A 13,693-nucleotide genomic window follows, 5' to 3' on the forward strand; every position below is an offset into this window, starting at 1 on the left:
GGCGAACTCATTTCCCTCCCCCCACTCCCGTTGGAACATGATTCCCAGGGTATAAATCTCCCTGGCAAGATGGGGCCTGACTCCTGGGATGGGACCCAGTATCATGGAAATGAGAAAGCCTTCTTGACCAAAAGGGGAAGAGAGAAATGAGACTAAATAAAGTCTCAGTGGCTGAGAGATTTCAAACGGAGTTGAGAGGTTATCCTGGAAATTATTCTTATGCGTTATGTAGATATCCCATTTTAGTTTATGGTGTATTGGAGTGGCTAGAGGGAAGTACCTGAAACTGCTGAACTGTATTCTAGTAGCGGTGATTCTTGAAAAGGACTGTGTAACTATATAGCTTTTACAATGTGACTATGTGATTGTGAAAACCTTGTGTCTGATGCTCCTTTTATCCAGAGTATGGACAGATGAGTAAAAAAATATGGATAATAAATAAATAAATAAATAATAGAGGTGATAAGAAGTAAAATAAATTGGGTAGATTGAAATAGTAGTAGTTAATGAGAGAAAGGGATAAGGGGTATGGTATGTATGAGCTTTTTTCTTTTTTTTGTTTTATTTCTTTTTCTGGAGTGATGCAAATGTTCTAAAAATGATCATGGTGAAGAATACACAACTATGTGATGATATTGTGAGCCACTGATTGTATATTATGGTTAGATTGAATGTGTATGGATATTTTTTAATAAATACAAAAAAATAGATTGTCCCTTCATTATCATCCTGGACATTCCCTATACCTTTCTCAATGTTGGATTTATTATTTCCTATATACCATGACTTTCTAATTTCTTGGTTTCCTCTTTGATTTTGGTGGAGCACATGCCATTAGTAGTTTTGTGGAAAAAGCTCAGGGAAGTAAAATATTTTTGAGAACTTTTATGTCTTAAAATGTCTTTATTCTACCCTTATATTTGATAGTTTGTATGGACATAGGATTTTCAGTTGGAAAGAATTTTGTTGAGAATTTTGAAGGCATTTCCCCCATTGTCTTTTATTATTTTTAAACAATTTTATTGAGGTATCATTTACACGTGGTAAAACTCACCCTTTTTAGGTGTAGAATCCAATGAGTTTTGGAAAAAACCTATACTGTTGTATAATCTCTACCACAATGAAGATATAGTATATCTCCATCACCCCAAAAGTTCCCTTGTGCCCTTTTGATTTGTTCCTATAATTTTGCCTTTTCCAGAATGTTATATAAAGAGAATCACATAATATGTAGCCTTTTGCATCCACCTCCTTCACTTAGCATAATGTTTTGACATTCATGCATATTGTTCCATACATCAGTCGTTTATTGCTTTTTATTGCTTAGTTAGATTTCATTGAATGCATGTACAAAAATTTGTTCATCTATTTTCCAGTTCACAGTCTTTGAATTGTGTCTAGTTTTTAGAGCAGAAATTGGCCTGCTAGAAACACTCCTGTATACGTCTTTGTATGGATTTATATTTTCATTTACTGTTGCGTAGCTAAGAGTGGGATGTCTGGAGTTGTATCTTATGTATGTAATGTTTAAATTTATAATAAACTGCAAAACTGCTTCCCAAAGTGGCTGTACTATTTTTATTTTAATATAAAAGTATTCTAGTAATTCCTTACTGGCATTTTCGTTTTGTCAGTTTTGTTTGCTTGTTTGTTTTAGCCATTCTAGTAAATGTGTAGTGCTGTCTTGTGATTTTAACTTAACATTTTCCTGATGAGTAATGAGTTTGAACATCTTTTCATGTGTTTATTTCTCTGGTAAAATATCTGTTCAAATCTTTTGCCCCATTTTAAAAATTAAGTTGTTTTTTAATTATCAAGTTTTTCTGTGTAAAAATTATTTATCATATATGGTTTGCAGATATTTTCTTCAAGTCTATATCATGTTCATGGGAGCTATAGAAAACAAAAATAAGATTGCTTTTTCAGAGTTAAAGAAATTGTATATATATAAAATTTAAGAATTTGTAGGTTTGTAGAACAATCATATATAAAATACAGGATTCCCATATACCACCCTATTATTAACACTTTGCATTGGTGTAGTAATTTGTTACAACTAATGAAAGCACAGTTTTATAATTGTACTAGTAACTATAGTCCATGGTTTAACTTTGGGTTTACTGTTTGTGTTATGCAATTCCATGGATTTTTTGGGGGGGTGTGGTGGTGCATGGCCCGGGAATCGAACCCAGGTTTCCACCATGGAAGGTGAGCATTCTACCAGTAAACCACCCATGCACCCCTCAATTCCATGGATTTTAAAAAATACTTTTTATTCTATTACCATATATACAACCTAATATTTCCCCTTTTAATCACATTAAAATACATATATTTCACAGTTATTAGTTACATTTACAATGTTGTGCCACCATCAGCACCATCCATTACCAAAACATTTCCATCATTCCATATAGGAACTCCATACATTTTAAATGTTCTTGAGGCTATCAGGAGCATTTGATAGTTATGTTAATTGGCAAATCAATTTTCAAACAATTCTTAATTACCTAGCAGTGGAATACTCAGTTTCTGATTAACCATGGAGGCAGGTGAAGTGCATGGTATAGTGAAGTTGAGTAGATAGAAAAGGTACAACCTTGCCTTTTCTGTTCCCCTTTGCCTTTCAAACCAAAATCCACCAAATAGCTTTTGAACCTCAATCTCATGTAATCCCCAAAATGTTAACTCACCCCTACCTGCTTAATAATAGTTGACTGTCATTTTAAATGTAACATGAGCTTATCAATGACCTTCTCCTTTCCCTCATGTTTCATTAATGTATCCCCAATGCCCAGCATATAGACAGTGTTCAATTTATATTTGTAGATAGAATTTTGTTTTTAAAAAGTATATGAATATGTCAATCTTGATGACTTGGTTAATATGAACCTCACCTGAGAAATAAGTCACTCTCGTTCTTCTGACCAAATCACATTTCTGAACTTACGGTACTATGGAGTCTGTAGCATGTAGTACAGAATTGACTGTGGTGAAATTTCCCAAGATACATGTCATTTTGTAAGGTTCTGTCCTGTTGCTGCTATTATCAAAGTCATATCCAGTATCCAGAAATGATGCCTATATGGTAATAATGACTATTAACATCCATTGACCTCTTTCTATGTGCCAGGCGCTGAGCTGAACACCTTATATGAACCATCTCAGTTTATTCTCATAGCCGCACTTTGCAATAAACATTACAAGGTAGATACAACTTTTTTTTTTTTACCATTTTACTAAAAAAGGGGGGGAGGGGCTTATAATGAACTGACCTAAAAGCTAGTAACTTTTGCATGCTTTTATTTTACCTAAGTACTTACGTAGTGTATCCCGCATTATTTTGGAGAAAATTTTACCAACTGAGCACCTGACACCAAAACACTAAACTTATTGTCTAGGTTTGTGCTACCCAGAGGGTAGCCAACAGCTACATGTAGCTATTTTGTATTTGAAATGTGGCTGGCTAATCTGAATTGAGGTGTGCTGAAAGTGTAAATTATACACTGCATTGTGAAGACAGTATTAAAAAAAAGAAATATCTCAGTAATTTTTTTATATTGATTACATGGTGAAATAATAACATGTTGAATATATTGGGTTAAATAAATTTATTATGTTTTAATGTGGCTACCAGAAAATTTAAGATTATATGTGCTGGTTTGAAAGGATATATGCCCCCTAAGAAAGCCATGTTTTAATATAAATCTCATTACTTAAAGGTAGAATAATCCCTACTCAGTACTGTATATTTGAAACTGTAATGAGATCATCTCCCTAGCTGATGTGATTTAGTTAAGAACGGTTGTTAAACTGGATTAGGGGATGACATGTCTCCACCCATTTGAGTGGGTCTTGATTGGTTTACTGGAGTCCTATAAAAGAGGAAATATTTTGGAGACTCAGAGAGACTCGGAGAGAGCAGAGAGTGCTGCAGCACCACGAAGCAGAGAGTCCACCAGCCAGCGACCTTTGGAGATGAAGAAGGGAAATGCCTCCCGGGGAGCTTTATGAAACCAGAAGCCAGGAGAGTAAGCTAGCAGATGACGCCGTGTCTGCCATGTGCCCTTCCAGCCGAGAGAGAAGCCAGGAGAGTAAGCTAGCAGATGACGCCGTGTCTGCCATGTGCCCTTCCAGCTGAGAGAGAAGCCCTGATCACGTTCGCCATGTGCCTTTCCAGATGAGAGAGAAACCCTGAACTTCATCGGCCTTCTTGAACCAAGGTATCTTTCCCTGGATGCCTTTGATTGGACTTTTCTATAGACTTGTTTTAATTCTCGGCCTTAGAACTGTAAACTAGCAACTCATTAAATTCCCCTTGTTAAAAGCCATTCCGTTTCTGGTATATTGCATTCCAGCAGCTAGCAAACTAGAACATTATATATGTGATTTACGTTGTATTTCTACTGGATGATGCCTTCTAGGACAGTCTACAGACATTTATAGTGGCGAAGTCAGCACAAATTTTACTCTGGTTGACGTTGGCAAAGAGCTCTGTGCTGTTTTAAGATTCTCAGTAATTACACTCTTCTGGCTATCAGTGGGTGTCTTGACAGGCTCCTGTTGCATGTTTGTGTTCTCCAGTGCCAGACTCCTGCATAGTGCAGGTGGCTTCTCCATTGCCCAGCTCCTGCTGTGTGCACTGGCCAGCAGTGCTCAAAGCCTAGAAGCCTTTTCCAGAACCCCTTCTGGTGGTTTCCCCTGGGATTACTGATGGAAGTCATCTCCACAAAATGCCCCCCCCCCCCACACCCCCAACACTCCTTCAGGTGACTTTCCATCATGCCCAGACAAGGTACTTCCCCAATATCCGTGAACTGTGGTTGTGCCCTTTCTGACATCTGAATCTCAGCTCTAGGGTTAGGGAAGCCTCTTCCTTGAGTGCTTTATCTCAACTTTAAGGGTAGTGGCTGCTCCTTATTTTTGTTATCCCTGTATTCTTTTAGAGTTCTCTTTATTTCCTGTTAGTGAATCCTCCTCATCAAATCTCTACACCAAACATTCCCTGTTCAGTTTAGTATGTTTTCTATCTTCTCATTAGACTCTAATGATAAACCAGCTATTTTTGTTGGATGATGTTGATACTTTTATACTTTGTTATTTCTGGTATTTATATGCTACCATAATATTTTAGTCATCAATAAACTGAAGTTTCCTGATTTAGCAGTTACTAAGTGTCTGCATCAGTGCGCATCTACATAGCATTGGTATGAACTCAAGGCCTTGAAAAATACCAAACGTTAGATACACTGTTTTTAAATCTATTCAGACACCAAGAATTATCTCATTGATGAATAACTTATTCAAACTTTAAAACTATTCAAAAAATTTTAAACTATTGAGGATTTTACTCCATTAATATATTTACTCTTAATAATTTTGGGGGGTGAGGGGATCAGGAACGGGTAGATTTTGCTCTGATCAAATTACTGGAATATGGCTTGTCATTACCTTTTTTTGGCTCACAAAACACCTTTTATTTGAGGCAAGAAGTCTGGCTGAAAGGAATATAATTCCAAGCAATCCAAACCCCACTGTTAATGGCACTATTTTGACATTATACATTTTTTCTCCTTGGTCTGAAAGGGGTATTCACTTGGATTTCGTAGTTGGGCAAAGAAAACTGGAAGAGATTTCTAACTCATAGATACTGCTCTTCATATTCCAACTTCCAGCTGGGTTAGGCATGAGGCTGCTAATGCACTGCTGAGAACTCGGGTTACACAACACTCGCAAGATAAAAGGAGGCAGAAACATAGGAAAGTAGGTCATTTGGGGAAGAGCCAGCATCCAAAGCTTGAAAACTCAGTAGTGTAGGGGTAACTCTTATGGGAGAAAGCACTCACCAAGGCACAGACCGTCCAGTTCTGTTGTAACTGAGTAAGGTGTTATATACACACTTTTTAGTTCAAAGTCAAAGACCTGAAGGTTCTCAGTGATGTGTACAGGTGTCACAGACTTGGGGATCATCACCTTATTCCTCTGCATGGGCACCAGATCAGCACCTGGCCTGTGGTTTTATTGAGCTTGGTTGCAACTGCTCTGATTCTGGGATCCTCCAGAAGGGCAAGGGTCCTCAGGCTTGGCCCGGGGCCTATCAGGAGAGCCAAGGGGACTATAGGCAGTCACCAAGATGTCTTTAGACTAGCAAACTTGTCTTGAGTACTGGTGGCACTCAATATGGTTAACAGCAGCTTATATTTTAAGCCAGGTTTATTTAAGATCTTCTTGATTTGGAGATAGTTGAAGTTAGATACTCCAAGAGCTTTGACTAGCCCTTCATTCACCAGCTTCTATGGCCACCCATGTTTCCACAAAATTGACAGTCACTGAGATTTGCATTGCCTGTCTCATCCAATAGGAAAAACTCTTTCCCAGTCTGAAAGCCTGTAGGACAGTGAATAAGGTAGAGGTCCAGGTAGTCCAGTTTGAGGTTACAAAGTATCTTCTGGCAGACTCCTTTCACCACGCTTTTCTCCTGGTAGGTGCACCAAGGCGCGAGGTCCTCGCACTTCACTACTTGCTCCTTGAGCTTCTCCTGAATGGCCATTCCACCTCGTTCTCATTCTGGTACACATGGGCGCAGTCAATATGGCAGTACCCAACATCAATGGCTACCTTCACAGCCTCTGTCACTTTGTCTGGAGGGGCCTTCCAGGTGCTCAGCCCCAGGATGGGACCTTGGCACTGTGCAGAGCATGATGTAGTTAGCCATGGCTACTAGACTGCATTAACCCCAACCCAGAATTACGCCCTACCATTACCTTTAAGCAAGTTAACCCAATGCAAAAATTAGCTGTAGATAAAGGTTTAATGAAGACATATTTGCTACAGAAATAATCTTACATTGTTCAATTTCTCTATTAGAGAGATGCATTCCAACACTTGTCAGAATTTTACTAGAAAAAGAAAATATATAATTTAATAATCTGTACCTGTTTTCTCTTCAAAATGAAGTTTTTACACAATCTCAAGTCTCTTCCAACTCTAGGAGCACTGTGCTATGCTACCCATACGGGCTTATTCTCAGAGGTTTCTCTCTCCAGAGCCATCCCTAATTGGACAATACTTCCGAGGCTTCCTGCTTCCTTCCCTTGTGCAGCTGCTTTTCCTTTGAGAACTGTTTCACTGTGACAAAGGGACCATAAACAGTGTCTGCCAGGATGTGCCTTCTCCAAGCCAAGATAGCTAACTCTTATTAATTTGCCCTATCCCTATTCTCCCAATGGTTCTGTTCCTCAAATACCATTTGCCACCTGGCCCCTTACTCCTCAGCCACTTTTACTATGTCCTTAAACTGATGAATCCAGACTTTTCTCCTGTTCTAAGGACCAGTTATGCTTAAAAAGGATTTGTTCATTGTACTCATATACTAGCACTCAAGGGCTTAAATCATTTTTAACTTTTTTGAGGGCAAAGTATTTATTACTAGATGTTTATTTGTAGAACTATATAAATGTAACACTATATCAGAATGGGATTCTATCTTGTGGTAATCACAATTACAAAACAAATGCATCCAAAAATGTGATCATGGCTTTTAGATCCCTCAGCCAGATCAAGGACGTCAAAGAGATCCAAGGTAGAGATGGGTGAAAATATTATTTCTTTGCAGAGTTGTGTTCAATCCAACCTTTTTGGCAACTCTAAGCCTAGTTAAAGAACTTCAAGAAAACCATTGGAGAGGACTGCAGTGCTTCCTGTAATTGTTTTGGTGGAGGTCTGCAGAGTGTTTGTCATGAAGTCTTGTTGCACTCTTGAATTTTAGGCCAGGAATATTCAATGTTTCTTGTGGAGCAGATGTGAAACCATCCAAGGAATAATCACTCTTCCTCTACTCTTTAATTCCACTAAGAAGTAAAATTACAGCTTAAACAAATCCCAGAAGACATCTACAGGGAGAAAGCTGAGATGACAGGGATCATGACCCCTGTTCCTCTTCTTCACTACCTTGCTTCCAACCCAAAGCAGGACAAAGCTGGGAGTAAGGCTAAGTCAACTTTTGAGTATTAGCTGTCATATAGGAGTACATTTTAATTTTGAAATAAACTTTTTACAACTAATCAGGACTGGAGAATATTTGTGAGTGGTCTAAAAATGCATGAAATCAGATCAAGTTTTCATCCTGGGGCAGGATGAGATTACTCCCACTGTATAAAAAGTTATCCACATACCACCTCTGCTCAAAACATTTGCATATATGAGGACCATTAATTTTCCTTGACAAAACATCCCTGTACCTTACCATACAAGGAAGCTTTTGCTTCACTACTTTCATTCTTAGTTCAGGAAGTTAGTTTCTGCCCTGTTTCTCTTTGATAATGATCTAAACTACAATTTGTTGGTTAAAAAAAAAAAGTTAAATATAATCTGCATGTACTGTGAAAACGAAAGCTTTCTTTCAAATTCTTAGAACGAATCTATTAAACATTATTTTTTCTTCCATGAGTAAATGGTATTTGAAACCAAAGTTTCAACTAATTAGTCAAGGTTACATTTTCCTACCAACCTAGACCTCAAAATGGACAGGATAGAACGCCTCTGCCCAAATTGCTGTTCTCTGGTATCTTTGCCTGGGTGGTTCAATTCAGTTTTCTTAACCACTTTTTTCTGAAGATCTCCCACCCCTTTAAATTTGTCTTCACAGTACTTATCACAATCTGAAATTTATTTGCTATGTCCCCCCTCCCCCCACACCCAAATATGCACACTATTGAACTGTCAGAGCAGCCATCTTTCTTATCTCAAGGGACTACAACTTCTGACTTGTCTGCCCTTAACCCCTGGCAAGCTGGCGTTTTTTCTTGATATTCCCTAAAGGGACGTGAAATGACATGTGTAAACACCTTGCCAGATAGTGAAGTTGTTTTCCTATCTTAGATTAGCCACCTGATGGCTTAATTGCCTCAGAACCTAACTCCTAAGGTAACCTGCAAATGTCAACTGTCAGTTCCAAGAGGATAAGGACCATCTCAATACAGTTCTAAACATTAACTGAGTCAATGACTCATCCCATTTTTAATGCCATCTCATCACCTCCTATCCTGCTGCCTGTATACCAGTGGATGGCATCATATCCTTGTAGTCAGAAATCATCTCAGACCCTTGCAAACTTGCTATTTTATTGTAGGACTGCTGTTACAACCACCTCATGAGGGACATGCAGTTATCAAGGAAATGACTTGGAGACTATTTAGTTCTACATTTCCTACAGAGACTTCCCCTGCTACAGCCCCACTGCCACTACCCGAGTCCAGGTCCTTGTGACTTTTACATATCAAGAATTTATTGACTGGTTTGAACTTCAAGACTCATCACTACCATACCAACACTGTTCACATTAACCTTGCGAATATAACCAATCATACCACTTCCATGCTTGAAATCTTCAGTGATCTATCACTGCCTTCAGATTCAAGCTCTAACACCTTAGCACAGTACTCAGGACTCAATCCCACAACTGCTCACCCATCTACATTTTTGTCAAATCTGCCCATTCCATAGTTCATGACTGTTATGCCAGCCGTTCCATTACTGCCAAAGCCACTCAATGTACCCCTTTTCTCACCACGCTGATTCCTCAGTCTTTCCTGAAACCTTGACCTCCCTTCACCTTTATACCTCCTATTGTTAGAAACTGCTCCCTTAAAGCATGCTCACAGTAAGTAGAGGATGCATTTATTCGCCATAGCATTATTTTATATAATTGCTGATCTGTTTCAGTTAGAGATAAGATCCCAGCAGACAGAAACTGCAACAGTTATAATTTCATTTACTCTAACATGTTACCATACTGTTATATAATTTGTTCACATCTTGGGTTTGCAGTCCTACTTGTTCCTCATTCCCTTAAACTGCGTTAAAACCCAGTTTGAAAGCTAATGCTCCAGTCACTTAACAAACTTCATATTAAGTTATACCACCCCCAAAACCTATTGTAATTCATGATACTGCAAACCTAATGATTAAAATACCTTAAAACATCATTTATTTTTTTAAAACCAGAACATTTATTGCACAGCTATTCAGTGAAATCCTTAAGAGGAACTGGATGCTGCAACAGCCGCCCTCTTGGGTTTGGGAGTTGTTCCTTCACGGAATCCATGCCTGTACCATGTGAAAAACAATAACAGTTACATTAGTAAAGGCAATACACTTGATTTATTTAACATACTTTAGCGAGCTTATCTCAGTTAAATGCTGAAATCAATATTGAATTCATATGTTCAGACATTTATTTTTATAACATCACTGATAAGCTGTTAATATCAGTCTACTCCCTACTGCTTGAAAATACCCATTTTAGGGATACAATTAACTCCAAGTTCAGTAAAAGCTCAATAGCATATTTGGTTGTACTAATCACTGGCCCCTAATTTCTCTACTTGCCAAGAGACCCAACGTATGAGATGGTTCTGCCTATGAGGGAGAAATCCTACCTTCTTTCCTTCTGCCAAGATAGCAATAAACACGGATAATGGCAGAGCTTTTCCTTTTAACTCAACTATTCTTACAAATGACTGAACTGAAACACATGAAAGGTTAAGTCTGACTTCAGTTCATGCTCTTATGCTATACTAGTAAACCATTCAACACCAAGCCCGTAATACTGGATGCCTTAAGTAAGGAGAGAGAGAAAAAAAAAAGTCACCTCCACACATGAACACAAACACACCAAAGGGTGTTTATAAAGCTCCAAACCACCCTGTGATCTTTTAAAATGAGCAACTCTGGTATTTGGTGGTCAGAGGTTAGGGATTTTGCTAAAATGCTATAATGCATAATACCCTGTAATGAGAATTATCAAGGCCACAACTCTGCAAATAAACTCACTACCCTCCCCTCCTCTATGTGGGACACAATTCCCAGGGATGAACCTGGCCCTGGCCTTCTTTAGTTTCACTAGAATAGCTAAAAGGAAATACCTGAAACTGCTGGACTGTAATCCAGTAGCTTAGATTCTTGAAGATGTGTGAATAACTATAGAACTTAGAACTTCTAATGTATCAAGACATGAATGTGAAACCCTTGTGACTGACACTTTTTATCCAGCGTATGGAAAGACGAAGAAGAAAATAGATAAAAACAAATAAATACTAGGTGGAGTAAGGGGTATGGGACTTTTTTTTTTTTTGAGTACTGAAAATGTTCTAAAATTGATCATGGTGATGAACGCACAACTATATGATGATACTGTGAGACACTGTATACTTTGGATGATTACATGGTGTGTGAATATATAGAAGTGCATAAAAAAAAAAGAATTATTGGCCCCCAAATTTTAATAATTGGAGAGATTGAAAACTGCTGAAATAGAACATAGTAGAAACAGCACAAGTTTTATTGTGAGGGCTCCATCACAGCTGGTTTCAGTTGCAACCTTAAATGGGCCCAACACTAGGCAGTGTTTTTCCAAAGTATCCTTAAAATGCAGTTTCTCAGTGTACTGTGTAGGGCTGAGATTCCGCATTTCTAGTAGACCCTCTACTTTGAGTGACAGGACCCTAACGTATCTTAAACATTTTCCCTTCAGTAAAAACACAACAGCAATTATGACAGCCTTCTATGTTTCATGTAATTTATCCCACAAAATCCCAAAACCAACTATGAAGATTTTATTCCCATTTTATAGAAAACAGGAGGTCAAGGTTAAGCAGACTTGCCTAAAATCACAAACACTGAAGGTGAACCAAGTAAGGTTGACTCCAGACCACATCCGTGAACTTTTAACAAATTGTGGTTATGAATTGAGATTTGGTTATTACTAATATACATTTTTGAGAGTCAAATTCAAACCACGCTCCAAACATTAAACACTACTCACTATTGTTCACTGAAAGACTTAACATAAAAGCGTACCTGAATCTGCGGTATACAATTTTTAGGTGCCTCATTCGACCAGTACCGGTAGTATTTCTTCTTTTAGCCTTGGCACTCCAGTTATCTACAACACAAATTCAGGTAAGATTCCATGTTTCTTTCCACACACTTCATACATATTGTTGGTCAAAACCATTAAGAGTTGCTTCAATAGGTTTTAAACCCTCTTCAATGGCATACCAAATACAGTCAAAACCCATGCCCCACTTAGTTGTAAAGCAAAAACTGTTCTTAATTTCGATATTCATTCCAACGGTCGGCCTAAAAATACGCTACTTACACTTTCTCTTGCGCTTGGCAGGGTAGCCACATTTCCCACAGGTCGACTTCTGAAGGTGGTAGGCCTTTGAGCCACAGCGGCGGCACAAGGTGTGCGTCTTATTGCGACGCTTTCCGAACGATGACGTCCCCTTCGTCTGCAAATTAAAGGTTGTAACTGAGCAATTCTGCAATCTCGCAATTTCCATACATAGCCCGACGATTTCATGAAAAGCACTACTTAAAAGATTTAAAGCCTTGAGTGCTGAAACTGGGGAGTGCCCAAATTTTATAAATGTTAAGTTAGGCACCACTACTGGCATTTCATTATCTAAAGCCTTCCGAGAGTCACTGCGTCTTGTTACGTATTTTATTTTGCAAAGAAAATAAAAAAGGTGAAAGAATGAAGAACGTGATCTTCCCATCTACTCCAAAGCATAAAGGCATACGTCAGTCACCGACCACAACGAATTCCTCTGCTCCTACACAAACACTTCCAAAAAACGCCTCTTCCCTCAAATCCCATTCCAGGCCAGCAGGGTTGTGCAGGCTCCTCAAAGGGTCGTCAGGAGCACCGCCCCAAGAGCGGCTCCGGCTCCACGAGCGCGGATTTGGTAACCCCGGCTCCAGCTAGGAGCCATTCCTCCGGCTCTGAAGTGCCCCTGCTTGCCCCCTTCCTGCCCACCCGCTTCCCTTACCCCGGACCATCTCGGCCCCTCTCGGATAGCAAGCAGCGGGGCTCAGGAAACGAAGATGCAAAGAGATTCAAAAAGCCTCTGCAAACAACTCACCATCCCGTTTCTGCCACCAACACCAAAGAGGCCGGAAAAGGAGGCACTTCCGCTATATCGTGCTTACACGCTTCCGCCCAGGAGGGCACTTCCTGAGGCGAGCAGTGCACCGCTCTCAAGCTTCCGACGCCGCAGTGTGGGTGGAGTGAAGAAGAGGAGGTGGGGCCAGGCGGAACCAATCACGTTTCAGCGCCCGGGTGGAACTCCCGCCTTGCTAGGGGCAATGGGCGTGTCCCTATACGCGCTTTGGGCGGGTGTACGACTTTCTTCGGTCCCGAGTCGGGTCTGCTGTGCTTTCTGGATCTGTTTTCCTCGGGTCGTGTGGAGAAGATGTTGCGTGGGGATGGCCCAACCCGGGAGTACCCCCGCCGACTCAGCGTCCCTGTGTTGTAGTGATCGGGTTGCGAATGGAATCCTGCGGGGAGAAACCAGCCTCTCCAGTTTTTTCCTTACTCGGGGTCCGGAAGCTTTGGTCTGACGCTGACTCTTATGTCCTTGGGGGTGGAGAGACACTGACTCATGCTCGAGGAGCTGGAGCTCAGAATCTGAAGGGAAAAACAAGCTTTATTTAGAGACAAATGAGTTGAGCCCAAATTTAACTGTGCTAACGTGGAGCATGTTAAATACAGTCTCCTGTAACCTCCCGTCAGGAGATCTGGTTCAGCAGGTTTGGGGTAGGGCCTGAAATTCTGTAATTAAAAAAATACTTTTTAGATAGTTTTGAAATTGGTACCGCAGACCACCTTGATAAACTCTAGTATTTA

The 13,693-nt window shown here is 39.6% G+C and overlaps 1 protein-coding gene, 1 non-coding gene and 1 pseudogene across 2 annotated transcripts; all 3 read right to left on the reverse strand.

Annotated features, from left to right (window-relative positions):
* Positions 1 to 5,969: 5,969 nt before the first annotated feature.
* LOC143645751 (aldo-keto reductase family 1 member B1 pseudogene) lies at positions 5,970 to 7,052 on the reverse strand (annotated as a pseudogene).
* A 2,934-nt stretch (positions 7,053 to 9,986) lies between these two features.
* Positions 9,987 to 13,063, reverse strand: RPL37 (ribosomal protein L37). Its single transcript, XM_077117066.1, has 4 exons — positions 12,930 to 13,063; positions 12,161 to 12,296; positions 11,860 to 11,944; positions 9,987 to 10,107 (listed from the first exon to the last, which is right to left on the reverse strand). Exons 1-4 carry the CDS (start codon positions 12,930 to 12,932, stop codon positions 10,038 to 10,040), a joined length of 294 nt encoding a protein of 97 aa, XP_076973181.1. The 5' UTR covers positions 12,933 to 13,063; the 3' UTR covers positions 9,987 to 10,037.
* Positions 10,182 to 10,261, reverse strand: LOC143647518 (small nucleolar RNA SNORD72). Its single transcript, XR_013158137.1, has one exon. It is a non-coding gene; the product is annotated as a small nucleolar RNA SNORD72 (small nucleolar RNA).
* Positions 13,064 to 13,693: the final 630 nt, after the last annotated feature.

This window comes from Tamandua tetradactyla, chromosome 9 (assembly GCF_023851605.1).
Source record: "Tamandua tetradactyla isolate mTamTet1 chromosome 9, mTamTet1.pri, whole genome shotgun sequence".
Taxonomy (NCBI): Eukaryota; Metazoa; Chordata; class Mammalia; order Pilosa; family Myrmecophagidae; genus Tamandua; species Tamandua tetradactyla.